The 25,527-nt window shown below is 52.0% G+C and overlaps 1 protein-coding gene across 1 annotated transcript in view; it reads right to left on the minus strand.

The window, feature by feature from the left end:
• Positions 1-3,197: 3,197 nt before the first annotated feature.
• Positions 3,198-25,527, minus strand: part of NOS1 (nitric oxide synthase 1 (neuronal)) — a 130,833-nt gene continuing 108,503 nt past the window's right edge. The window contains exons 21-29 of the mRNA XM_006890404.1: positions 17,823-18,016; positions 15,886-16,055; positions 14,249-14,459; positions 13,560-13,647; positions 11,402-11,523; positions 9,395-9,543; positions 7,898-8,092; positions 5,589-5,707; positions 3,198-3,224 (exon numbers count right to left, since the gene is read on the minus strand). Of these exons, the coding sequence (XP_006890466.1) occupies positions 3,209-3,224; positions 5,589-5,707; positions 7,898-8,092; positions 9,395-9,543; positions 11,402-11,523; positions 13,560-13,647; positions 14,249-14,459; positions 15,886-16,055; positions 17,823-18,016 (1,264 nt within the window). The 3' untranslated portion in view covers positions 3,198-3,208. The remainder of the gene's footprint in view (positions 3,225-5,588; positions 5,708-7,897; positions 8,093-9,394; positions 9,544-11,401; positions 11,524-13,559; positions 13,648-14,248; positions 14,460-15,885; positions 16,056-17,822; positions 18,017-25,527) is intronic.

Below are 25,527 nucleotides of genomic sequence, written 5' to 3' on the forward strand. Positions count from 1 at the left end.
CTGCACAAACTCTGTCTAAGGCCACTTCAATTCAAGACAGGGAGGCAAAGAAATGGCCCACAACCTGGATAACCCACAAGGCTCAGCAAACCCCCTATTTGTTCTCTTACTGGTAAGTCATAGCACTAGGGCACACCTTTCGTTAAGAGTCCATCAAGATTTGCCTTGGAAGAAAGGTCTGGCAATTTTCTTCTGAAAAATCAGCCCCTGAAGACCCTCTGGGCACACATGGGGTCTCTTGGAGTAGGAAGTGACTTGGCTACAGGTGGAGTAGACTCTTTGGAGTTGTGCTGTTAAACCAGTGTGTCTCCTCTTCGGAGGTTCAAATCCAGTAGTGGCTCCTTGGGAGAAAGATGGGGTATCTGCTGCGTGATTTGTTGTTGTGGCTGTTAGATACTGTCGAGTGGACGTGTACTCACAGTGGGCCTGCACCTTGCCCTGTCCCACAGCATCCGCCTCCTCTCTGCCAGGCTCAAGCCCCCTGTTCCCGTCACTGGACCAATCGCTCCTGGTGAAGGTCTGCTCTTTCTCGGGCCCTCCACCTTTTCCCTCAGGATGTCTTTTTCCAAGAACTGGCCTCTCCTGACAACCTGGCAGAGTGTCCGAGCCACAGTTTCACCATCCTCGTCTCCACGGAGCACGCTGGCTGCGCTTCCTCCACGACAGACTGGTTCGTTCTCTTGGCGGTCCACAGTACGCATATTCAATACTTTTCACCACCAAGGCAACCCAAAGGCATCGACTCTTCAGTGTGATTGACGGACTTGGAAATCCAGTGAAGGGTCAGCTAAGAGTCGGTGGCAATGAGTAAATCTGAGATTGGCTCTGAGCCTCGGAAACCCAATGGAGGGTCCTCAGTTGAGGGGGTCCACACAGAGGCAGATTTGGTTTGGGTTTGGTCATTGAGACCGAGCTAAAATCCACCGCGAGGGGGAAGCATCGAGCTGGTCTGGCTCAGCGTCTGAGTCTTCTTCACAGGCGACTCCTTCCAGCCAGGCTTTCTGATCCCAGGAGCTCTGGCATGTGAGAGACACAGCCGACTTCTCTTCCCTATTTCCAAGCCAGGAGTTGTGAAGCAGCTTGTGCCGGGGGTTTAGAAGAGTATACTTAAAAAAGAAAGAATTTCTTGGAGAGAAAGATGACTCTTGGTATTATGTAATCACCTTTTAGATTCCTTGATAAAGCGGGATGATGTTCTCCTCTGCCGGCTTGTTGTCAGAAAGCCCGGGGAACAGATACAAAAAGGTACCGAGGACACGGACGCCCTTGGCTGTATTCGCTGAGTGATGTTGAAGCATTCACACGCAAAGCTCGAGGTGGGAAGGGAAGGTTGGGGGCTGCGGCTGGGGCTCTAGTGACATCTCAGGCGGTACCTCCATAGGCTCAAAGGACGGAAATGGTTCTTCTTGAGAGGAAGTTGCTAGTAGCTGGCATGGGGTCTGCAGCAAAGAGATCTGTCCTTGGCTTTGCTCCAGGCTGCAGAGGGAAGGTCTGGTGGCAGAAGCTGCGCGTTTGGTCTCTGTGTTCATGGAAGACTGCGCAGGAGAAGATGGGATTAAAGGCAGGAAGGATTACAGCTGGCATGAAGACAAACTCCAGGGGCCGGGGGTGCTCAGAGGCCGGGGGGCTGCCAAGAACAGCAGAGAAAGAGACCACGCCGCCTGTAAGTTCTGAGCATTGCAGGGCACTCAGCTCCGCTGTTTCATGGTTCCTGCCGAGAGCACCTGGGTTGCTGCTGTCATCAGGCGCCGACAAGCTGACTCAGTGACCCCACCAGAGCAGAGCTGTCACAGACGGTTTTCTCAGCTCATCTTTCTCTTACAGAGCCGCTGGGCAGGTGTGAGCTGCCAGCCTTTACCTGCTGCAACTTGGACACTGTCTAAGGGCAACAACGTAACTTTTCCTGGACAGCAGAACAGAACAATGTAGAATTTGCCCTGAAGCCTACCTGGCCCCTTCTGTTTCCAGAGCGAATCCCTCAGGGCTGAAGGGCCACCTCAACCTCCTTGCTCCCTCTGGGACATGGAAATTTAGCACTTAGGTGTAGAATGGGACTGTCACCCATTCACAGTGAGACCCAAGTCTTTCCTCTCAGTCCTTGATCAGTGCCCAGGGGAATCTGTCACAGTTCTCTCCTCAGTTAAAAAAAAACAAACGTGGGGGAGTGCTTTTCCGTTGCAAGGCTAGGGCCAAGGCTTTCTTCCCCCATCCTGACTTTCTCAGAGTTGTCGAGGTGGGGTACCCCACCAGGACTTCCCTCTCCAACCCGCTTCTCTCCGAACGGCTTCCAGCCTTTCACCACCCCCAAGGCAAAGCAAGAAGAATCAAAAATCACAGTGAAATTCCTCATGGATGCCGCTCCTGGGCTTCGAAACCTGACACGGTCAGCCAGCTCCGACCATCACAGCTAAGGGAAACTGAGACCAAATGACTTTTCTGGTCACTTGGTGGGTCGGTAGCAAAGGCAGGAGGATTTTATTTCTAGCACGTTCCCTCGGATGGTGAGAATTCCGGGCTTTGTGGATGGGACTGACTGGGATGAGGCCGAATTAAGACATCCCAGCAGGGAGGCATGATCCACGAGAGGGCTGTTCTTCCAGTGTGGTCCCCACCTCAAAACACCCAATTCTGTGCTTCCTCTCCACTGGGAGAGAGGACATCCCTCCTCTTCCCACCTCACGGCCTTCGTGAGTCCTTTACAACAGGACGATCAGAGCCCCTCACACTGGCACAGACCCTTAGTGATGGGGCCAGGGCAGGACCCTCTACAGCGAGGGTCATCCACGAAACACCAGCACAAGCAAGAGAACAGGACATGCGCGCATGACCAATGCAGAGACGCTGAGGGACGGACTCAGAGAACGCCCAGGCTCGGTCCCTGCAGGCAGTCCAGGGAGGGACCCCAGGACGCAAACCCTAACACGAGCGACGGCCGTGTGCCCGTGAGGTGCCCTTACAGGGTGGACAGAGGCAGAAACAGTTGTAAGAGCCACTGTGGATGATGAAGCTGTTGCATTGCAGCAGGAGGACTCAGGAGAGAAACGAAGAAGGCCCAGGAGGGGCAGGAACCCGGAGGAGGGGGCCAGGCGCAGCGAGGTCACGCGGAGTCCCATAGAAAAGATTCAGCGGTGTCTGAGAAAACGCGCCTCAGCCTCCCTGGCCGCAGCAGCAGGAGGCCCACCTGCCATCGTCCAACCACAGGGTCCAGTTAGGAGCGGAAAACCCTGACAGAGCAGAGGTGAAAGGGGGTTAGGAGGGTCAGGGCAAGGCTGTTCCGGTTCCTTCAGGAGACCCTGTAAAGTTGGGCTTTGGGAGCTTTACCTCTCCCGTCTTGCCACTTGAGTCCCAATGCCTTGGGCAGGATCTAATGTACAGCTGAGTCTTGTGGGATGAACGAGTGAGTGAATGCACAGAGTCTGGACTGTGGACGGATAAATGAGTGACTAGATGGATAGGACGCGGCTTACAGGATAAGTCAATGAGTGATTCGAGCTCAGCTTGTAGGATGAATGAACGAGTGAGAGAATGTCTTTAGCAAGTGCTGGTACAGAGCTGGGGCTTGTTTTATGGGATGAATAAATGAATGACAGAGTAAGTGAATGTCTTGGGCAGGTCTTGTTGCAGAGCCGGGGTTCACATTATGGAATGAATGAGTGAGTGAGGGAATGCACGCATGGATTGTGTCCCTTTCAATACAGGTATGTGGACATATTCTAACGATCACCTGTGACCTGATTTTTTTAAAAAAAATTTTAAGAGGCTCAAGGGTGAAATGCAACCCCCTTAACACCATCACATCCTGCGGATGCTGAAGGCCACCAGGACCTTCCTCTAGAGTGGACACACCCTTCTCACCACAGCCTCTCTCCTCACCATCAAGTTAGAACCGACTCAGAGCTGACCTCCTACGGGGTTTCCAACTATGGGGTTTAAAACTCATCAGAGGGGACTGCCCATCTTTTTTTCCTCCGTCTCATTGGTGGATTCGAGACAGCCTGGGACTTAGCCCTATGAATCCCTACAGACTGCTGTCCTCATGTGAGCCAGTGCGTCAACCCTCCCCTCAGGTGACCCTCCAGAGGCAGCTGACCACACGGGAGGAGACTGTCCATCTTTCTCCCGTGGAGCAGCTGGGGGATCTGAACCCTGTGCATGGGGGCTGGCAGTGCACCTCGTTACCACTGATCCCCTAAGGCTCCCTCCCTACAGCCCGGGTCACCAGCACCCCAGCACCCTGAGTTTAGACCTGCAGATCGTCTCCTGAGCTGTGAGACGGTACATTCTGCTGGTTAAAGCCACTCACTGTGGCATCTGTTACAGCAGCACTAGAGAGGTAGGCCAGGGACACAACTGGCAAGGGAGAGGGACAGGACAGGTGCCCGGTGACAACCAGGGATATGTCACCTCAAAGGCAATGACTTGAATGTACAAATGTACTTTCGAGGCTGCCATGTCGTCTTCAAGGGCCTGGGCGGTACAAGCAGCTTGTGTTCAGCTGCTAATCGAAAGGCTGGAGATTAGAACTTGCTCAGGGACACTGCAGCGGAAAGGCCTGGCGATCCATAAAGAAAACCCCGTCAAGGAGCCCAGCTGTGGTGGTAACACATGGAGTTGCCAGACGAACGCACCCACAGCAGACTGCTGCTGTCTGTAAACGGCACAGAAACAGACTGCTCCCCTTTGTCCTGGGAAGTGGCTGGTGGATTTGAACCATCAGAGTGTGTGTGTGGCCTTTGGGTTAGCAGAGCAATTCCCCAGGGACTATGTCACAGCGAGGCTGGTTTTATGACAACGAGGAGGGCAGGGCATGAAGTGAGTGCCTCGGGCGACTGAATTTTGTCAGACAGAAAGGTGATGCCCTTGCTAACATCCTGCAGCAGTGGAGTGGGGTGGGCGTCAAGCCATATTCCCACCCTCGAGGCTCATGTGTCTGGGAGTTAAGATAAGGTTTAGGTAGAGAGAGTCAGACGCTTTCCAAACCTTCTGAGGGATGAGCTAAATTGAGAAAACTAGCATTAGCTGTAATTTGTGTCCACGGAGAAGCCCCATATGAGGGTTTGGCTGTAACAGCCTAGAGCCGTGGGTGTGAATACAACTCTCCAGAGGCCAGAGCCAACCTTCCAGTAAGTGGTAGCCCAGGAGGAAGTGGGCACCCAAAGCAGGGGTCCCCACCCTCGCGCACACCTCGGTGCCCCTGGAGAGCTTGTTGAAGCACCCACTAGGGGTTTTGCTGCCAACCCAGAGGCAACCAGTTAGAATCCACCAGGTGTTTCAAGGGAGAAAGACAGGCACACTCCTCCCATGTGCTTTACAGCCTCTGAAACCTCACTGAAGGGGCAGCTCTGAGCTGCTTCCGTCTCGACGGCTCATAACAGCAACACGGTACCCTCACTCTGGACTTCCAGGGCAGCAGGTCCAGGGCTGGGATCTACTCCTGACAAGTCAGTAGGTGAGGCTGAAGCTCTGCTGACCCGGAGACAACTGAGAGGAGCCCACAGGGTCGGGGGGAACCAGTGAACCAAAAGGGAGTCCTGGGAAACCAGGTCACACACTGCCCGCCCTCGGCCCGAAGGATGCAACCAGCTTACTCGTCCGTATCTTTTTTGCTCTCTTCAATGAAGGCAATGGACTCGGATCTAAGGCGGTTGGTCACTTCGTATGTACGCAGGGTGACTCCGAAAATATCTTCATGGTACCGGTTGTCATCCTAGGGGACAGAAGGAGCCAGGAAGAGTCCTCAGGTGCTGGACAAGAGTTTAGAGGACTCTAGACAACGTCATGCCCGGATGGAGATACACCTGAACAGTCTCTAAGGAGCCCAGGCCGAACTCAGCATTCCCTGGGGTATCTCTGTCTCTCAGACTGTCCCAGTAACATCCTCTGTTTTCCAGAGCATAGGGCTGTTCTGGGGTTGGCCTGTCCACTGAGGTCAGAAATGGTGGGGCGAGATGATGTCTCACCTTTCTCCCTTGTCTTTCATCCTCCTTGTAGTTTCAAGTTCAGATCTGAGGATTGCTAGGTTTAGTGTGAAAACTTACCTCTTTTTAAAAATGCTAAAGAGCAAAGATATCACTTTGAAGACTAAGGTGTGCCTGACCTAAATAATGATTTTTTTCTCCCCCCAGTTGCTTCCAATTCATGTGAAAGTTAGACAACAAATAAGAAAAAGTGAGTAAGTATTGATAGCTTTGAACTGTGGTGTTGGCCAAGAGTATAGAATGTACCATGGACTGGCAAAAGAACAAACAAATCTGACAAGAAAGAAGTGCAGCCAATGTGCTCCTTAGAGACAAGGACGGTGAAACTTTGATCTGTATACTCTGGGCATGTTGTCAGGAAGGGCCAGTCCTGGGAGAAGGACATCATGCTTGGTTCGGGAGAGAGTAAAACCCAGAATGACATGGACTGATGCAGTGGCTTCTACAATGGGCCCGATTAAGCATGGCAGAGGCTCTGGGGATGGCACAGGACTGGGCCAGGTTTTGTTCCATTGTACATAGGGGTCCCTGGGAGTCAGAGCTGACTTGAAGGTTCCTAACAACAGCCACCACCACCAGAGCCCTTAAAGGCCATCAGAGAATGGAGGAGACAGGGTGCCCACTCAGCAAGTTCTTCCCCATGGCTGCCCAACATGGGTGCACCTAAGTTTCTCCAAAGATGGACATCTTGTTCAGCTTTGACCAGAAACCATAAATAAGAAGAGAGGTGAACTTCCCCTCCAGAGGCCTCAAGAAATAGCCCGAGTGACGTTTAACATTGTGGCATCTGAGAGTTTCTGAAGTGCTGAAAATTTTGACAGAACTGAGGGATTGGCAGTCCAGAATATCTTCACAGGGCAGAGGAGGACGATTACCCGGGGGAATGCTTCTCTGTCCTGTTACAGTGGCCCTTGTCCTTAAGACACTGGCAAACCCTCGGGGTGCTGCCCCGGCCCTTCCAGCTGTCCTGATTCCTTTCCTGGGACCCCCCGAGCCTCCCCATGATTCAGCAGGAACAAGTTCCAGTCCTGGAGGGGCAGGGTTTGGGGATTACGTGTTCCCAAGGAGGCGCAGAGTTCAGTTCTGGCATTTCCAGGTCCTGACGGTTCTGATGAACTTTGCCCAACTGCTCAATGGGTTCATTCTTGTTTGGGGTGGCTTTGCCACTTTACTCTGCAGACTTCTGGAAATCCGTGGACACGCCTTCCAAAGGTCAGACCAAAGGGGTCAAGTGCACAGGGGACCCCACAGTTCTCTGCTGACCCTGGGTATTTCTACTACAAAGTTCCTTGTCTATACTAGTGTTTAGAACAAACCCACACTACCGGCTTCTCTGCAAAAGCATTTCATCACTGCTTAGTTAGGGGAGCAGGGGGAGGAACAGGATCACCCTGGAGCTTTCTAACGGCCGGGGATTCAGCTTTTCCTATTTAGGGCACAGCCTGACTTGGCTTACCAGCTGCTGCTAGGCGCTAAGGGGCCTTGGTATAAACTAGGAGGAGGCACCCTCCTTCTGGGTAGGCACAGCTCCGTGCCAAGGTTCACAGCCAGGAGTGACGGGAAGGAGGTGCCTTTTAGCCTCTTGACAGATCCCCTTGTGTAGTGCCCCACCTGCCTGACTGCTCAGCGCAGACTGTGGCTTGGTTCTGAGGACAGGAAGAGCTGGGTTAAGAATGTCTCTGGTCTCCTGCATAGAAGCCCACTGCCTTAGGATTCGGATACACCACTGTGTACTTAATACGCGAATCCATGCCCCGGCTGCCTCCCTTCTCTCTACTGTGAATGAGATCCACCGGCATTCTCTAGTCCCCTAGAAAAACGGAAAGGTGGGAGCAGGAATGTCCTATGACTCCCCTAGTTATCCAGACAGGCGGGAAACGAGTTGGACAGGTGACTCGAGAAGCCGTGTGGTCACTCACCCTCAGCCTGCTGACGAACACGCCGGCGTCCTCCGCCGACAGCTTCCCCTGCTGGGTCAGGATGCGCTGGATGGCTTTCAGGACGTCGGCGGCCATGGTGACGTCCCCGCAGACATAAATGTGGCCGCCCTGCTCCTTTAGGGCTCGGTACACGGCCTCTGCCAGCTGTTCCTGCAGAATGTCCTGCACGTACTTCTGTTGGGAGGGGGATGGAGGGCAGTGAGGAAGGGTCCCCTCAAAGAGGCGGAGCCTGAGCAGCTTGATTATTCTGGGATGTGATCCCAGAGGTGGGGAGTGAGGGGCTGGGGAGAGGCATGGAGAGTCTGCCTCTCACTTTAGGAAGTGAGCAGCTCAACTCTGCTGAGGGGTCCCTGGGGATGGGGTGGGGGGAGCTGGGCACAGTGCACCCTGCAATCTCTCCCTGGGGGACACAAGAGGGACATTATCCACCTTCGTCTCTCCCCAGTGGTCACTCTGAGGGGTGTTAATCCCCACACACTTCTAGTTTAGGGGCTCACTGTACATATTCTATGTGGGATCCGAGGGAGCCAGGCAGACACCGTGAGGCCCAGGGGCCAGGTGAGGGGCTGTCAGGTCCCACTTGTGCAGAGCTGGCTGCTGCGGCAACGGCTGGAGTGCCAGGTGGACCAGGACGCTGGGAGTGGGCAGAAGAGGTGTCCAGTACGGCCCCCCGGGTGCCTTTAACAGCCTCCTGGGCAGGGCTGGCATTCAATTCTGCTGGGGCAGTTGTTCAAACATTGGCAAATGGTCACTGCCCTAACCTTCTGAGAGTGCTGCCCAGCCCCTATTCCTGGGATCCCGCTGGACCCCCATGATCCGGCTGGAGCAAGCTCCAGGCCTGTCTGCGCATTCTGACTGGCTGATGGCTCTCACTGGCTGTTAAAGACTTTAAATGGAGGTAAGCTCTGGTGGCCAAGTGTGCAATCCCAGAGATGCACAGTTTGAATCCACCAGATGCTCTACCAAAGGAGGGGCAGTACCAGTCAGATCTGATTTGAGGGTACACGCACCCACGAATAATAATAAAATAAAAAAAGAAGACTTTAAATGGAAATCTCTGTTTTCTGTTCTTTCCAAAGTCCAGAGCAGCTTCATGAAAGGGAAGTCAGGAAGCTTAAGGAGAGGGCGGGGTGACACGGAAGAATCATTCTCATCTGCGGGAGACTGTGGGTGGATCGTGAGCGAGCCACTCTTGCCCGTCTGTGGAGGATTATGTGCTGCTAATTTGCCAAAAAGATTCAGCAGAAATCCTAGACTAAGACCCGGAAGAAAGGTCTGGAGATCTGCTTCTGACAACCAAGCAGTGAGAACCCTGCAGATGACAACAGTCTGATCTGGAAATGACGGTGAAGATGGGGTTTGCTCCGTATCTGAGGACGCCATGATGACAGCACCTAACAACGAGAGGGTGGTGGTTCCTCGTAGCAGGCTGTGCATGTAAGTGTGAGTGCGTGTGTATGGGGGGGCTGGGGTTACCTTTGGTTTCTCTGGCTCCCGGGAGTAGGCTGTGTACAGCTCTCGGAAGACCCCCTTGCTCTTGGCCTGGAGGGTCTCCTCCTTGTAGATGTGGTCTATCTTGGATTGCCGGCAGCCGAAGACCAGGACCATGGGGCAGGGACTCATTCCTGGGGACCAAGAAGACCTTGTGTTACTGATGGCTTGATTTGGGGGAGGGTGGCTGGCTAGTGAATAAAGCAGCGATGGAGGGAACCTTGACCTTAGGGTGTGCCCCGTGGAGAGAACACATGAGCACTGGAGGCAGGGGGGCATGTGCGCGTGTGTACACACCCACAGAGTAACCTCGACACACGACACGCACACAGCTCCCACCCACGGAGTTCACACATACACACACACTGAAGGAACTCAGTGAAGTCAGTTCAGTCTCTAGCAAGCCATTAGTGTGCTTGGTGTCTTTTTTCCCTACACTCTGGCTACTTCGCCATCCTCATCAATGGTTAGTGCTAAGAACCCAGTTCTGGAACTGGACAGTCCGAGTACAAATAAATCCCAACTCTATGATGGTGAGCCGTTTACTTAACCCATCCATGCCTCAAAAAGACATACTGCACTGGGAACGTCTGCTCTCCAAGACCGCTCTAAAATGTAATGATGTCAGTTTAAAGAGCAATGATGTCAGTTTAAAGACTAAGGTGTGCCTGATGCAGTTCATGTCATTTTTAATTACTTTCTATGCATCTGAAAATTGGACAGTGAATAAGAAAGACTTCAGAATAACTGATGTCTTTGAACTGTGGTGTTGGCTAAGAGTACTGAATATTCCATGGGCTGCAAACAAGTCTGTTTTGCAGAAAGTAGAACTAGGGTTGTTCTGAGAGGTGAGGCTGGTGAAATTTCACATACTTCTTGCATGTTGTCAGGGGGGATCAATTCTTGGGGAAAAAAGCCATTATGGTGGAAAAGGGAGTCAGTGAAAGACAAGAAGACCCTCCATCGGATGGATGACACAGTAACTCTAACAAAGGGCATGTGGGAGGTCATGAGGATGGCACTGGGGAGGCTCGTATATGCTTGTAAGGTTGCTAGGAGTCATGGTCAACTTGACGGCACTTAACAACAACAACAATCTCTGCTTCACTACCACAACTTACCTTACATGATTATTGTGATGTAAAGAATTAGAACCTTTGTTGTTAAGGGAAAAGGTCTTTATTAAAAAAAATGGTAGCTATTCTGTTTGAAAGGAGCTCTGGTGGCTTTGCTGTAAGGAGTTGCACTGCCAACACAGAGGCACATAGTTCAAATCCACCAGCTGCTCTGCGGGAGAAAGATGGACAATCTCCAGTGTGATTTACTGCCTCTGAAAACCTGCTGGAGGGCCAGTAGGTTCTGACTTGATGGTACACAACAATAACAACATTTTTTTTTGAATGACAACAACCTTCTGTTTGAATGACAGCCTCCTGGAGGCCGGGTTTTGGTTTTGATTTTTCCCCCCCTTGTTTGTTAATTTCGTTATCCCAACCCCCATTCCCATGTCTAAACAAGGACCTGGCAATTATTTCATCCTCAGTAAATGCATGTAAAGGCATGGTTTCCCTTTGTCCTGGGTTTCACACAGCAAGGTGTGCTCTTGAGTAAAACTACCTTGGGAACAACCACATACACACAACACCCCCTCCCCCCTTTGATAAGACTCAACGTCTACCAACTTTGGCTCTAGGAAGGTTTAAAGAAGAGATTGTACCTTAACAGTGAAAGAAACATCCTCAGGGGATGGAAAGTCAGGATCTTAAGACGTGCTGTGGCTATGATTTGTTTGGCCACGGAGTTCAAATAAATCCCATAATACCCTGAACTTTACCTATGGACCAAGTCATTCCCTGTGCTGCTCTCTCTGCGGGCAGCGCCCTCCATGGACAATCAATGAGCGGCCACATCATCATTTCACAGGGCGGCCGGAACCCAGTGGGGCTCCCTGGTCCTGGGTGACCATTTCAAGGCTGCTGGATGTGGACTCACCTTTGTGCTGGATATCAAACTGTCGCTGCTGCCAAAAGCTTCGGAAAGGGGCGATGCCGGTGCCTGGGCCGACCAGGATGCAGGGCACTTGGGGATTTTGGGGCAGGTGGAAGCTGGGTGCTCTGCATAAGGGAGGGAGAAATCATTAAGTCAAATCCGATCAAGAAGTGAACCTGAGGTAGACCAACACCTACTCAATGGGGTTTCCAGTTCTCTGCCTCATTTTCAGGGGGGAGCCCTACTGACTTGGGGGATTTAAAGAACTGGAGCCCTTCAACCCTGACTATCCCACCACGCTCCATGAGGGGTGGTGGGACTGATGTAATCCAACTTTGGTCCACAGGGGATGGGCACAACATTGCCATGAGGGCCGCCCTGTGTGTGGCAGGATGTTGAGTTTTAACCCCAGCCCCTAGATATCAACAGCGCCCTCAGCTGTGAGCACCTCAAATGTCTCCAGACATTGTCCAGTGTTACTCGGAGGCACTACTCTCCCAGTTGAGAACCACTGTGTGTGATCTCTCTTTATCAGGGCCAGTGTGCAAAGCCATCACCTGGGGTAAGGACAGGGTGTCAGAAGTACAGATACCGGGGCTATGAGCTAAGAGTAAGGCCCAGGATGCTGTTTTTGAAGGAAGCTAGGTGACTGATGTGGATAGTGTTTGCACCAGGCCTTTAAGTATTCTACCCTCACCAACTGGGAACAGTGATTGGTTAAGGATACTAATCAGAAGAGTGATTACTGGTTGATAAAGCATGTACCAACCAAAGGCTTGTTGCTCAAACCCAGCAGTCATTTCATGGGAGAAAGAACAGATATTCTACTCTGACAGATTTCCAGCCTCAGCAACCCTTTGGGGGGATGTGTCAGCTCTACTCCCTCCTTTAGGGCTGCTGTGCATTGGAACTGGCTCAAAGGCAACAAGTTCTACTTCTGACGGGCCTATGCTCAGATGGATCAGTAAAACTGAGTTTGGGGCACACAGTTTACTTTGATAAGGGAGTCATAAGCTCTTCCCCATCTCCATGAGACTGCAGGCAGATGGGGGTGGCCAGTAGAACCTGGACAGAATTCCTGTTGGTCTGTCAATCACACGGCGGTCAGGTCTGCCTGGTTCTCCTGTGTGGCGTCCCATACCCACTGTCACTGAGTTAATCCTGATACACAGTGACCCTACAGGACAGAGTAGACGTGCCCTGTAGGGTTTTGGAGACTTGAGGTTTCCATCTTTATGAAATGAAGTAGCCATGTCTTTGATCTGTGGAGGGCCTGGTGGGCTTGAATCCCCCACCTTTCAATTAGCAGACATGTACGTAACCACTGTGCCAGCAGGGCTTTCCCACCACAGCGCCAGCATCTAGCCTAATCGATGTCCTCAGTTTGGAGGAGCTTCCAGATTGATTCAGGTTGGGAAGGAGGAGTGGCATCCACTTCATAAACTAGATGTCTTTGGAAACTTTATAAACTATAAACGTACAGAGATGATGTTAGTTACAGAACAGAGTTCAGGTCTTTTGTGCAAGGGTCGCTATGAGTCTTATTCAACTTGACACTTAACCACTGTTAAATGAGACTAGTGCTGTTATATCTGGAGAAACATTCTTCCACTTGGCACATCAATCTTTGTCAATGTGCTCTGTATGAAGTAACCTGGGTTTGCTGTGATGCTGAACCTTGGCACTGGAGTATCAAATACCATAAAGGTTTCTCAATGTTGACAGTGCTTGGTGGAGCTCCAGGTAGTAAAACAGGTTTGGGAGCAGGAGTGGCATCTATTTAAACCACAGGCCTCTGGAAACTCTATGAACTTGGAGAAACAACGATAGTTACGGAAAGGCATTAGGTCTTTTGTTCAGAGAGTCGCTACGAGTCGTGCTTGACTCGATGGCAATCAACAACAACAAAAAGAATATGTCCTTGATACACAGTGATGTGTTAGATTGAATTTGACTAGAGGATTTGTTTAGTTTGCAATGTTCCATGATCCTGTTTCCTTAACAGCCTAGGGTGATGCAGATAGCTGGTATCCATCTCACCTGATCCCGCCATACCTTCAGAGCACTACAGCAACCCTCCTAGATGGCCCGTCCACCCCAGCTCCCCATGTCAGCATCCACTCTGGGGGCAGCTGTCTGTGTCTCTTCCTTTGCCACTTACCCTCTCACGAAACAAGGAACCACCTCGTCAGCCTGTACCCGGTTGAGCCAGGAGGAGCACACGCCGTGGTGAATTGGTCCTTCTCCATCTAGCAAAACAACCAAGGGGGTCTGGCCGGGCTGCTGCCTCCACCCTTGCCCCCATCACTGATCTCCTTCTCCCTCCAATGCAGAAAGCACACAGGGCCAATGCCAAGCTTTGGGGACAATCCACTGACCACTGCCCTTGTTTTGAAAGGGAAAAGGAAAATGGACTTGCTGGGTGACCATGTGGCTCTCTGAGCTGGTCTTGGTCAATGTGATCTCACCTGGGACCCACATTTAAATGGCTTTGTCATGAAGGGAAAACACAGAGCAGAGGCTGGAGTCCCACTAATGTGACATCACACAGCAGAGAGCTCCTCTAAAGGAATGGGGGTGCTGGCATGTTCTAGCTGCCTTCTGGGAGTCACAGGAGTTGGAGAGTGTGACGTGGCTGAGCCTTCCAACTGCAGCTGGCCTCTTTCCTAATTTTGCACAGCACTGGCCCTGCCTATGGGGACAGGTTGCCTGATCTGTCTCTGGTTTTGAGGCTGGATCTCTCTCTTGCCAGGGATCTGGGATTTGGCCTGCAGGCCGTAGACGTGGCCGACCCGCGGAGTTCCCTTAGGGGCAATGTGGACCCGGAGGCCCTCTGAGGCGTGTGCCCACCTCGGGTGCGGTAGGAGACGATGGCCACGGTGAGGTGCACCTCGTCCGGGTACATGTCTGGGGAGGAGCTGATGGAGTAGTAGCGGGGCTGCAGGAGGGACAGCTGGGTCAGGAGCAGGGTGGCGGGCATCTGGATGGACGGGAATTCCTCCAGCACCTCCACGATGGTCGGGTTCTTGCTCCATTTCCATTCCTCGTACTCCTGCAAGCCCTGCACCAAGGAGAGGGACAGAGGACAGCTGAAACCCCCTCCTGGTACAGATCTCCAGTGCGGCCTGAGCAACTCGCAACTCCGGAAATGTTTCTGTTTTCTTTCTTTCTTTTTTTTCCTTGCTGCCCAACATTTCAATCCCCTTTCTCACAAATCATAAGACAGTTAAACCACTCTTTGCTTGGGGCTTTCTTACCGGGACGAAGCCTCCACAGGGAGAAGCCTGCATGAGCCTCATGATTAGAATTTTTACTGGGAAATGCTTTGCAGCAGGTCGGGACAAACAAATCTTTTGTTTCTAATCAAGCGTGGTCGAAAGTATGTTTGGTTCATTTGTTCATTCTGCCGTCTGAGGCTTCCTGATTCTAACAGTCTTCTGGATCAGAAAAGACCCCATATTTAAGCTATGGGACTGTGGGAATTCGCTCGATTTTCTTTCTTTTTTTTTCCTTCTAAGCATAAGCCAAGGTGGAGCTAAAGGGAGATTCAAGGTTTCAAAGGAAGGAAGGAAAGAAAAAAAAAATTAGAATAGCAGTTGTCAATGTGGCCAGACAGTTCAAGACTTCAGGCGAGGTGGAGGGTGGGTGGGATGTTACTGCCATTCTGTTGGGTTTTAGAATAAAGGGTGGTGGTCAGGACAGCAAATGGTCAGCTCTGGCAAAGGAAACAAAGGTCCTCTTCCTCAAGACTGCCACCTACCAGAGAACTGCTGGAATAACTGTCCGAAGGTTACGAGGTAAAGACGGGCAGTCTCCTCCTGAACGAGCCACTCACTGCCTCTGAAAACCAGCTGTTGTTGTTGCTGTTGTATATTATCGTCCGAACCAACTCACAGCTGACCCTCCAGTGGGTTTTCAGAAGCAGTAAAGATTGCCCAGCCTTCTCTCACGGAGCCACTGGTGGACTCGAACCTTGTGCCTTTGGGATTGAGGTGCAGCTTCTTACCACTGAGGCCACCAGAGGGTCCTTCTGAAAACCGGCTGGAAGGTCAGTTATGGGTTGGTTCCGACTCAGTGACACACAGCAATGAGAACAGGAGGTAAAGGGCACCCTTGTCTCAAGTCTGACTCGTGACTTGACCCTGTGTATAAACAAAGCAAAACTGTGCCATCCTGCACCACCCTCACAAGCTCTACTGTACTCGAGTCCGTCGCTGGAGTCCCTGTCAATCGACCTCACTGAGCTGGAGGAAGCCCTCCACGGACTGGACGGAGGAGTCTCTGCTTGGCACCAGTGGGTAATGTGCAGAGTCACTAACTGGAAGGTTAGTGGTCTGAATTCATTCAGAGGCCTGATGATTGATTCTGCAAGGTCATGGCCATTGTCAACCCTGAGGAGTGCAGTTCTCTGATACACGTTAGGTCACTAGGAGTTAAGGGAACTGAGCCACTTTCTTTTTAAAGGTGTGTGAGGCCCAGGCACCCACCTTGCTGAGCACCAGCAGGCGTTGCTTCTCCTTCTCACGGGTGGCCAGGGAGGCGAACTGCTGTAGTTGCAAGGGCGTTGGCGGTGTGGTGATGTCCAGGTAGTACTTGAAGGCCTGGAAGACGGTGCAGGGCGGGAGCCGGTGCTCATCCGTCCAGTTACTGATGACGCCTGTGGAGGCACAGTGGACACGGGGACCTGAGCCCCAAGGGCTTGAGTACAGGGTGGGGAGCCCAAGCGGCTCCCAGTGCAGAGGGGGTGCTGCCGAGTGGGGCTGTTTCAGGGCCTAGTGGCCACTCAGCTCTCCACTTCCCACGCTCAGTGCCCATCCTCGGAGATGTGATTACTCTGTGTGTGTGTAATCAGGTAGACTGAAAATGGGGGTGGGGAGGGGAAGAGCAAGATGAAAAGAGGAGAATGGACATCAAGGTAGCAAAAGGCAGAGCTCTGGTAGCTTAGTGGTAAGGAAGTGCACTGCCAGCTCAAAGGTGTGTGGTTTGAATCCACCAGGGGCTCCGTGACAGACGGGCAATCAGCTTCTGTGAGGTTTACTACCCCCTTTGTTCAAGGAGCCACGGAATAGCAGCATCTTACTCCTCCATGTCTCCTTTTGCAAAGCATTTTCTCTAATAAAGTTCTTAAAAAAAATAACAAGTGGCATTCCACTGGCGTTCTCACCTTGAGCCAAGAGGACACAGCACAGGAGTCCATTCTGACCCTGTCTGTCTATGACACCTCATGCCCGTGGTGCCAATGGGAGAAGGACTCTAGAGTTTCAAAGTGACAAAGGTGCCTGGTAGCTGTCTGTCAATGATTACTTCCGAGCCACTTCCAACTCAAGGACACCCTAGTGGTGCATCCAAGGCTGTAACCACTGGAAAGTGGGTTGCCAGGCCTTTTTTCCGAGGTACTTTAGTGGGTTCAAGCCACTAACCTTACGGCTAGCAGTGAAGGGCTTAACCAGTTGTGCTACTGGGAGACTCCAACACTTAGCTAGTGCTTTCTACACATCAAGTCCTAACCTCAGCACATTATATTGTTAACATGTTGAACCCTCGCAACAACCCTCTGTGGGGGGTACCCTCATGCTCCAGATGACAAAGATGGAAGCACAGAGAGGCACAGAGAGGTGAAGGAATTGGCTTAGAGTCACACAGCTGTCTGACTGTGGACCCCATTCTAGGTAATACACTGCATGGACTCTGTGGTATCTTTATCTGCTGTGGCCTCTACTTGATGGTCAAGGTTCAACCCAAGATAAAAAGCTCAGTTCCAACAGTGGAGGGCAAAGTGGCTGGGGAGAGAGATGTGTCTTTCCAAAATAAGGTCTTCTTAAGGGCTTTCCACAGTCTACTCTGACTGTGGGTGAACCATCACCGGGTCCCAGGCTGTCTCGTGAGGCCACTGCACTGCCCTGAACCCCTACTGCCTGAGCTCATGGTGCCTGCTGAGATGAAGCCGGGGCCTCTGAAAGCACTTCAAGATCAATGTCATGGCTGATTACTTAGACACGCTGGAACGTGCTCCACTGAGGTCAGCATCGTGGCTTCAGTCCTAGTGGGACTCCTGCAGCACTTTGGGATACCAGGAAGGGAAAGGCCGGACTGCACTGACCGTCCGTGGGGTGGTGCTGATGAAGCAAGCTAGCAGCGTGGCTATTGCGCAAATCAATTTAAAGCTGAGGACACAGTTGAAGGGAGATGGGAGCCCCCTACCTGCAGGAGTAAGCACCAGTGTCCTGGCACCACAGCCATATGCTTGGCCAGCTGGGTCAAGGTTGTTCAGCCATGAGAAAGGGCAAGCCTTCAATCTCATGAGCTGGAGTGATGGACACCCGCTCCTCTCCTGCCTGGGGAATGGGAAGACCCGCTCCCCTGCCCTCTTGATGTCTTGGGGGTCCCTCTCCCCACAGGAAGGAAAGACCCTCCCAGGAGTTACCCAGAGCCGTGTTGCGTTCCTCCAGCATCTCCACCTTCACCAGCTGGTTGGCCGGCGGGGCATCTGTCAGCCGCTCGACCAGGGCGTTCACCAGGTCCTCGTGGTTGCCGGGGAAGACCCCCAGGTGGTCCCCGGGCTGGTACTGCAGCTCCTGGTTCCCGTTGGTGTGGAGCCGCACGAAGATGGTGGATCGGCTGCAGGGAGAGGCCGGGAAACATGGGGCAAGAGCCACCAGCCACTGTGCCCTGACTGTGTGTGTCCTGCTGGGCCCAGCTCCCCGCCTGCCATTCTGCCCATCAGTCCACAGCCTGGCTTTGAGAAAGTGCACTGCATATCTAGTGGCCGTTCCCAGTGTCCGTCTTCGTCACTGAAGCAGCACTAGGCGGCGCTGTCCACTCCCTCTTCATTCCCCTTCTCTTGTGGGTTCAAGCACCCCAGCAACCCTCTCTGGCTACTTCTTAGCTGGTTCCTTCTTCTCTTCCCAAACTCTGGGCACCAGGCCCCCTCCAGGGCTCAGACCTTGCGGCTTTTCTCTCTTCCTGCCCCAGCAGTGCTTATGTCCGGAGCACTCACCATGCTGCAATCCACAGGGAAATCGACTTTGCTATAGTCTGTTGTCTGGCCCCAAATTAAAAAAAAAAACAAACCAAAAACTCAAAACTGCCAATACACCAAACTCATTGCCCCAGAGTCAATTCCAACTCGCAGTTGACCCCCTAAAGGGCAGAACAGAACCCTCTAGGGTTTCCAAGTCTATGAATCTTTGCAGAAGCAGACGTATCTTTTTCCCCCACAAAGTAGCTGGTGGGTTAGAACCGCTGACCTTACATTTAACAGCCAAGTGCTGAACGGCTCTATCCCAAGGGCTCCTTGAAGGACAGTGTAAACCCCACAAGGTCAAGGAACCTGCCTTTTTCTTTGCTCTATGGCTCTACCCCTGGTGGCCAGAAGCATGCACAAAATAACATCTCAGCCCAACTCACTGCTTTCAAGTTTTAACTCCTAGCTGACTCCCCGGTGGGTTTCTGAGGCTATAAATTACCTAGGAGATTGCCTATCTTTCCCCCCAGGAGTGACTGATGGGACGCACTGTGGGAGTTCAAAAGAGACCTGCTAAAAGAAGGTGGCCTCCTAAGTGTATCCAGCAGGTGGAACAGGCCTGCCCTCAGTACCTGACTCAGGTGCTCCAGGAACCTCAGCCCCCCTTGGGCAGCTCCCCTAATCTGCAAAATTCCCTTTCACCCAGAATCCCAAGAATCACCTCTCTTCTGCAATCAGATTTTAACGGCAAAAGGAAACAGATGTATGTGGAGTTAAGTGCAAGTTCCTGCTCTGCCCAAGCCCACTGATAAGAGCAAAATGGAACCATCCATTGACGAAACGAAACAAAACAAGACTAAACAAAACCCAGAGGGAAACTCATTTAGGCCTGCCGGGTCGTGCCCTCTTGCATCGATTTTCGTGTTTCTGGAGCCAGACAGCTGTTCTAACACAGCTTCAAGGACACATTCTCAGAACCTTTATTCCATGTCTTTGCTGCTTTGCTTTTGAGTACAGAGAAACTGCATTGTATGTAGTAACTGCAAACTGAGGGATCGATGACACTTGGGAAAAGAAAATCCTTTTTTACTCCTTGTCCAATCTGCATTTCAGATCTGCTTTCCCTTCGCTGCCAATTAGTTTTCAGATGATAAAGTCGCTTGGTATTCCACGAGAAGTTTTGATGTTCTTTATGGTATGCAAATCAGTACTTGAATGGTCCAATGGGACTTGCTATTTAAAGGAAGGTTTTGGCAATACCAGGAGTCCTTTTGTGCTACAAATAGCCACTATGATTAAAAATAGTTGTGCTAACATATTTTGGGACCTGTCAAGTATTTTCTTCTAGTGAGGCACCTCTATCCTTGGCACAGAGGGAGACTTGCTGATCTTAATTGAGAAAGGTGGGGTTAGAGTGTGCGGTCCCTCCTCTCTTCTTGAGCCCTTTCTAGAGTTATTGCACAACTCTGTCGTGGGCATGATCTGTCTTGGGGAACAAAGACATCACCCCTGGGAAGGGACTTGGCAAAGGCCAGTTGTCAGCAGGGGGCGCTGTGGGGCTTCTCATTTGGATGCTGCCTCTGTCTACTCCGAGGGAGCCTTTTGGAAGGCTTGGGAATCAATTCCTGCTTTCTTCCCGGTCATCACGATTTCTTCCAGGAGTACATTCACCTCTGTTCTTTTGGCCAGTGCAGAATAGAAATGCAGTCCTCGAACCTGCTGAGCTGTCTCTCACGCACAGCCACATCTCCCAGCCCCCTTGCAAGAGGCGAAGGTGGTCAGACAGATAAGGATGAGGAAAGGCTGTCTGGGATGCCAGCTGGCAGGGGAGCACCAAGGTGGGCCCCCCTCTGCACCCCCGCTCTGTGCGCTGGGAACTGAACCAAGGGGACGGTCCACGCTGCTGGCCGGGGACCGAGCTGGAACCTCAGCAGGACCATAGTCACCTGCCCGCAGGCGTGGTCACCTGCCCCCAGGCGTGGTCACCTGCTCCCAGGTGTGGTCACCTGCCCCCAGGCGTGGTCACCTGCCCCCAGGCGTGGTCACCTGCTCCCAGGCATGGTCACCTGCTCCCAGGCGTGGTCACCTGCCCCCAGGCGTGGTCACCTGCTCCCAGGCGTGGTCACCTGCCCCCAGGCGTGGTCACCTGCCCTCAGGGCACCTTGACAGGGTCATTTTGATGCTCAGCAGAGCAGCTGACTCTCCTGGGGACCAGCCGCCGTCAATCTCAGTTCCCCTGGGGGTTCGAGGATTCCCTGAACATTTGTCTTACAAGCCTCGGATACAAAAGGGCAGGTGGGGAAGGGCTGGGGGAGGGAGAGGAGGGCAGTCCAGGCTTGCAGGGTCACTGTTTGTACCCCAGCCCTATGTGTGTGATGTGTTTACTTTCTCAAAGCCTTGGGATCTCTCTGGGGCAAGTTGTTATCTGACAACCATGGGATCACTATGAACTGCAATTCACCTTCCAGCAACTAACAACAGAATCATCTCTCTGTCTGTCTGTATGTTCTGTGTCTGTCTGTCTGTCTGTCTTTCTCTCTCTCACGTGGTTCAAAGGCAGCCTTACAGATGTCAATCTGCTAAATATTCAACATTGAAAACATAATAATAATACTTAAAGACCCCAGCTATGGGCCATTCTTCTATGAAGAGTTAACACTACCACCTGTTAGCAGTTTAATAAGGTATTTTTCACTCAACTAATTTGCATTTAGGGAGCTCTGGTGGCCAAGGGGTAAGAAGCTATGCTGAAATCCCAAAGGTACACAGTTCAAATCCACCAGCTACTCTACAGGAGGATGTGAGCAATCTCCTCCCAGGCAATTTGCTGCCTTCTGGAGGGTCAGCCACAGGTCAGTGGATCAGGTCTGACTAGATGGCACACAACAACAACAACTACACAACAACAACAACAACAACAACAACTTGTAATGAGCATCAGGCATTGCCCCAGGCAGTGGTCAGCCGGTGGTGAATGAGACAGGCAACGGTCCTGCTCTTGCTGAGATGACACTTGAACGGTTTTTGGCACGAGCTGGTGATCAGGGAGGTGGGTGGTGATGGGTGGGGGGCAGTGGGATAAGTCAAAGAGGGGAGTCAAGGAAGAGCTATCACTGCAACAGAAAACTGAGAGTGGGGGGGATTCTCCATGAAAAGGTGTGGCCTAGGGGACAGCATGTGTAAAGGCCCTGGGGTAGGGATGAGGACAGTATTTTCCTAAGAAAGTGTGGGCAGGTTTGAGTGGCCCCCACTGGGGTGGGATGGCAGGAGATGGGGGTCTGAGAGTTGGACTGGGGCCAGATCTGTCTTGGGGCTTGGAGGAGGAGTCTCTCAGTCCAGTGGGACACAGCTAGAGGACAGTCAGTTTGGGACTGGCATGCTTTAATGACATTCTAAAGACTATTCTACCTCTTGGAAAATATATCTTACAGAGAAAACAGGTCTCAGGGAACAAAGCTAAAAGACCAATCAGAAGGTGAGATGAGTCACCCAGCCCAGAGATGGTTGGGCTTTGCCCGGGTGGCAGTTGTGGGCCTGAGCTGAGGTTTCCATGACAAAGCCGACAGCACCAGCTGAGCGTGGCTGTGGAAGTGGGGGAGCAGGAGGAGGCAGGGGAGGGTGTCTGAGCTGAGCTGTCCTCTGCTGAGGAGGGGAGGCTGCAGAGAAGAGATTATATCAGGGCAGAGATGAGCATCAGGAATCCGGTCCCATTAGGATAAGGAGCCCTGGTCATGCAGTAGGTTAACTACTGGGCTCTTAATAGAAAGGTCAGCAGTTTGAACTGACCAGTTGATTTGTGAGAGAGAGCTGAGGTAGTCTCCACCCACTTAGATTTGTTGTTGCTGTGTGCCATCGAATTGGAAATGACCCAAAGCTGACCCTCCAGTGGGTCTTCAGAGGCAGTGAATCAGATGGGAGGAGACTAGCCATTTTTCTCCCGCAGAGCAGCTTGTAGATTCGAACCATGTACCTTTGGATTGTCAGCACAATTCCTTACCACTAAGCCACCAGAGCTCCCTACTCTGTTACGAGTTACAACCTCAGATATCTGAGGTTTGCTGCCATCATGGACTGAAAGTGGTCCTATCAGGAGCTCTTTGTTGTAAGGTCCTGCCCTCCCTAAAACAGCCCAGGGCCTAGCCCCCTCCTGTCCTCCTGTGTCCTGTCTTCCTTGAGGTCCCTCATCCCTTCTCCATGCCTGCCTAATGTCCACCAGGACCAGAGAGTGCAGAGTTGATTCTGAGCCATGAAGGCCAGCAGTGTCCCAGAGTAAACCATGCTCCACAGGGATTTCAATAATGACCGCTCTTCTAGAAGCAGATTTCTGGATCATTCTCTTAAGGAATCTCTGGGTGGGCACGAACCTCTGACTTCCCGGCTGGCAGAAGCATGTTAACCATTTGCACCTCCCAGGGACATATAATCACAACTCCTCCCTTTAAAGATCCCCTGAAGACCTGAGATCTCCTGAGCCTGTCGAGGGCTCATTACTTCTATAAGGAGCCCTGGTGGCACAGTGTTGTGCTTCTAACCAAAAGGTCGGAGGTTCAAGTCTACCAGCCACTCTGAGGGAGAAAGATGGACCCTTTCCTCCCATCAAGATTCACAATCTCAGAAACCTGATGGGGGTCCCAGTGGGTGAGAATGGGCTTGCAGGCAGTAGGCTGGGTTATTATCTACACGCCTCCCATTAGCACTCCACTGGATTGGCTTCTGCATTGTCTGCTAATTTGTTCTGTGTCCCTCAGCAAATTTACCCCCTCCCCAAGTGGTGACTTCTTTCCATTTTTCATCTTTAGATTTGCAAGAATAACCATCAAATGGCTGTCTATTTCCTATTAAGCACTTTGCTGGCAATTAAGTGTCTCTGGTGGGGGTGACAGAGAAGAGACTGTTCTTTTCCCCTCCAGCCTCTCCGACCACAGCCAGCCCCGGGCACACAGACTGCAGAGTGCTAACCTTTCTCACTCTCTCATCCTTCCTCCTCCTCCTCTTTTCCTGTAAACCTGACAAACGCTGGAAATGGCATTAATGCCGAAAATGGGTAGTGTTAGTGAGCACGCTTTTAAAGAGATAAACACCCAGGTATGATTTGGAGCTTTTTGTGCTAACCCATCACTGATTTTAATACTATGCTCCAGTTTCTGAGCTGGTGTGGTAGATTCTCTTCTAAGTCACTTTTCCCTCTACAGTCTGGGGTCAGGTACCCGTGGCAGAAGGCAGCCTGGGGGCAGATTCGGAGATGCTGACCCCAACAGAGCATCAGAACATCAAGCCTCTCGCCGTGCATCTACTCTGCTTTAGGGAGTAATATGTGGAAGCGAGTCTTTCACAGTTTGCTGCTAAAAGAAAATTTCCAGTAGATTCCTGCTCTCTTCCTTTCCAATGCTGCTTATGCCATACCTTGTCACAGGGCAAACATGAGAAATAAAGTATGTGCTTCAGAAACGCAATGCCTCCCCGTATCAGCGACCCTTCCCGTTTCTAGCTGTCAGGGAACCACCACGGACTCATGCTGACGCTAAGAGCACCAGGGTAGAACTCTGCTCCTTAGCGTCCAAGCGCTGATTTCTGGGAAGTGGCTCTCCAGGCCTTTCTTCCCGATGAACTCCTGGGTGGACTTGAACTGCCAACCTTTGGTTAGCAGACAAGCATGCTGACAATGTGCACCACCCAGGGACTGCCACACACAGCCCTGCAGCCCTTCTTGCCAGCACCGCCCAGCGTCGGTCAGGAAGCCGGGCCATGAAGCGGCTACCTGACTCACCCACGACCACAGAGCTGGAGCATGGCAGGGCTGGGTCCGAACTCCGGGCTGACCAGCTCCAGTTCACTCCCTGCGCAACGCCAAGCTGATCTAACAATCAAGATTTTATTTAAAAAGTTTTCATGGGCTGTGAGAGAGAGATTCGTTCAACAGGGATCAACGCAGAGACCCTCACTGGTGGTGGTGCTGTTATGACTGCAAGTTGGAACAGACTCAGAGCTGACCAGTTAGAGGGTTTTCAAAGGCAGTAAATCGCATGGAAGGAGATGATGGCCCATCTCCTGCAGAGCAGCTGGTGGGTTCAAACCTCGTGCTTTTGGGCTGGCAGCCCCACTCCTTACCACCAAACCACCAGAGCTCTCCTCCTCATCGGTGCAGTTGTTGCTGTTACGTGCCGTCGGGTTGAGAAGGACTCACAGTGGCCCTATGGAAATGGACCTGAACCCTGTCCTGTCCTGTGCCATCCGCATCGCCTCTGACACACCTGAGTCCGCTGCCGCTGTCACCGTTGTCAATACATCTCTTTCAGGGTCTGCTTTTTTTGCTGACCCTCCTCCGCCTTCCCAAAGCATGATGTCCCTCTCCGAGGAACAGCTTGTCCCAGCAACATGCCCAGAGGATGTGAGGTAAAGCTTCGCCATCTTTGCCTCCAAGCAGCACTCCGGCTGCACTTTTCTCCAAGACACCGCTGTTTGTTCTTTGGGCAGTCCATGGGATAGTTCATATTCTTCTCTAACCTAATAACTCAAAGGCCTCAATTCTTCTGTCATCCTAATCACCGTTGAGCTCGCTCGCTCTCAGAGTCATAGCAAATGACTTATATGGGCAAAGGGCTGCTCAGCTCATGCTGGAAAGTCTCAGTCTGAGGACAAGGAGGCTGCATGTCTGACAGGAGACCACAGGGTGACACGGCTGTGGAAGGACGCCGGCCAGCCTGGGCGCCATCCGTGTGACCTGTGCAGATCGAGGACGGGAAGAACAGCCGGTGTCCGGGGCAGTGATCACGTGACCTCCGGCTGCACTGTGCCCAGCACTGGGAATGACATTCCCAGCAGGAAGGAGTGTGTCCTTTCACTAAAGCAGAAAGCTTGGAAGGGAAGCTTAGGAGGCACCCTGAGAGGGAACTGGGACTCAGGGGAGAAGGGTCAACGTCCCTGGCGCTTTGTGGGTCTCTCATTTGTTTTGGGTGTCATCCGAGATCACAAGGGGGATCGAAATGAAGAACCCGGGAGACAGGCTTGGATTCAATGGAAAGATTGTTTCTAATGACTGGTTCCAACCACCAGAGGAGGCTGTTTGTGAGATGATGTACCTTCCATCACCGCTCAGGAATGTAAAAAGCCTGTGGTTCCCTGGAAGAATGAGCCACAGCAAGGGGGTACCTGACGAGGTGCTTTC

This window comes from Elephantulus edwardii, unplaced genomic scaffold (assembly GCF_000299155.1).
Source record: "Elephantulus edwardii isolate Elephantulus edwardi_28Jun2011 unplaced genomic scaffold, EleEdw1.0 scaffold00089, whole genome shotgun sequence".
Taxonomy (NCBI): domain Eukaryota; kingdom Metazoa; phylum Chordata; class Mammalia; order Macroscelidea; family Macroscelididae; genus Elephantulus; species Elephantulus edwardii.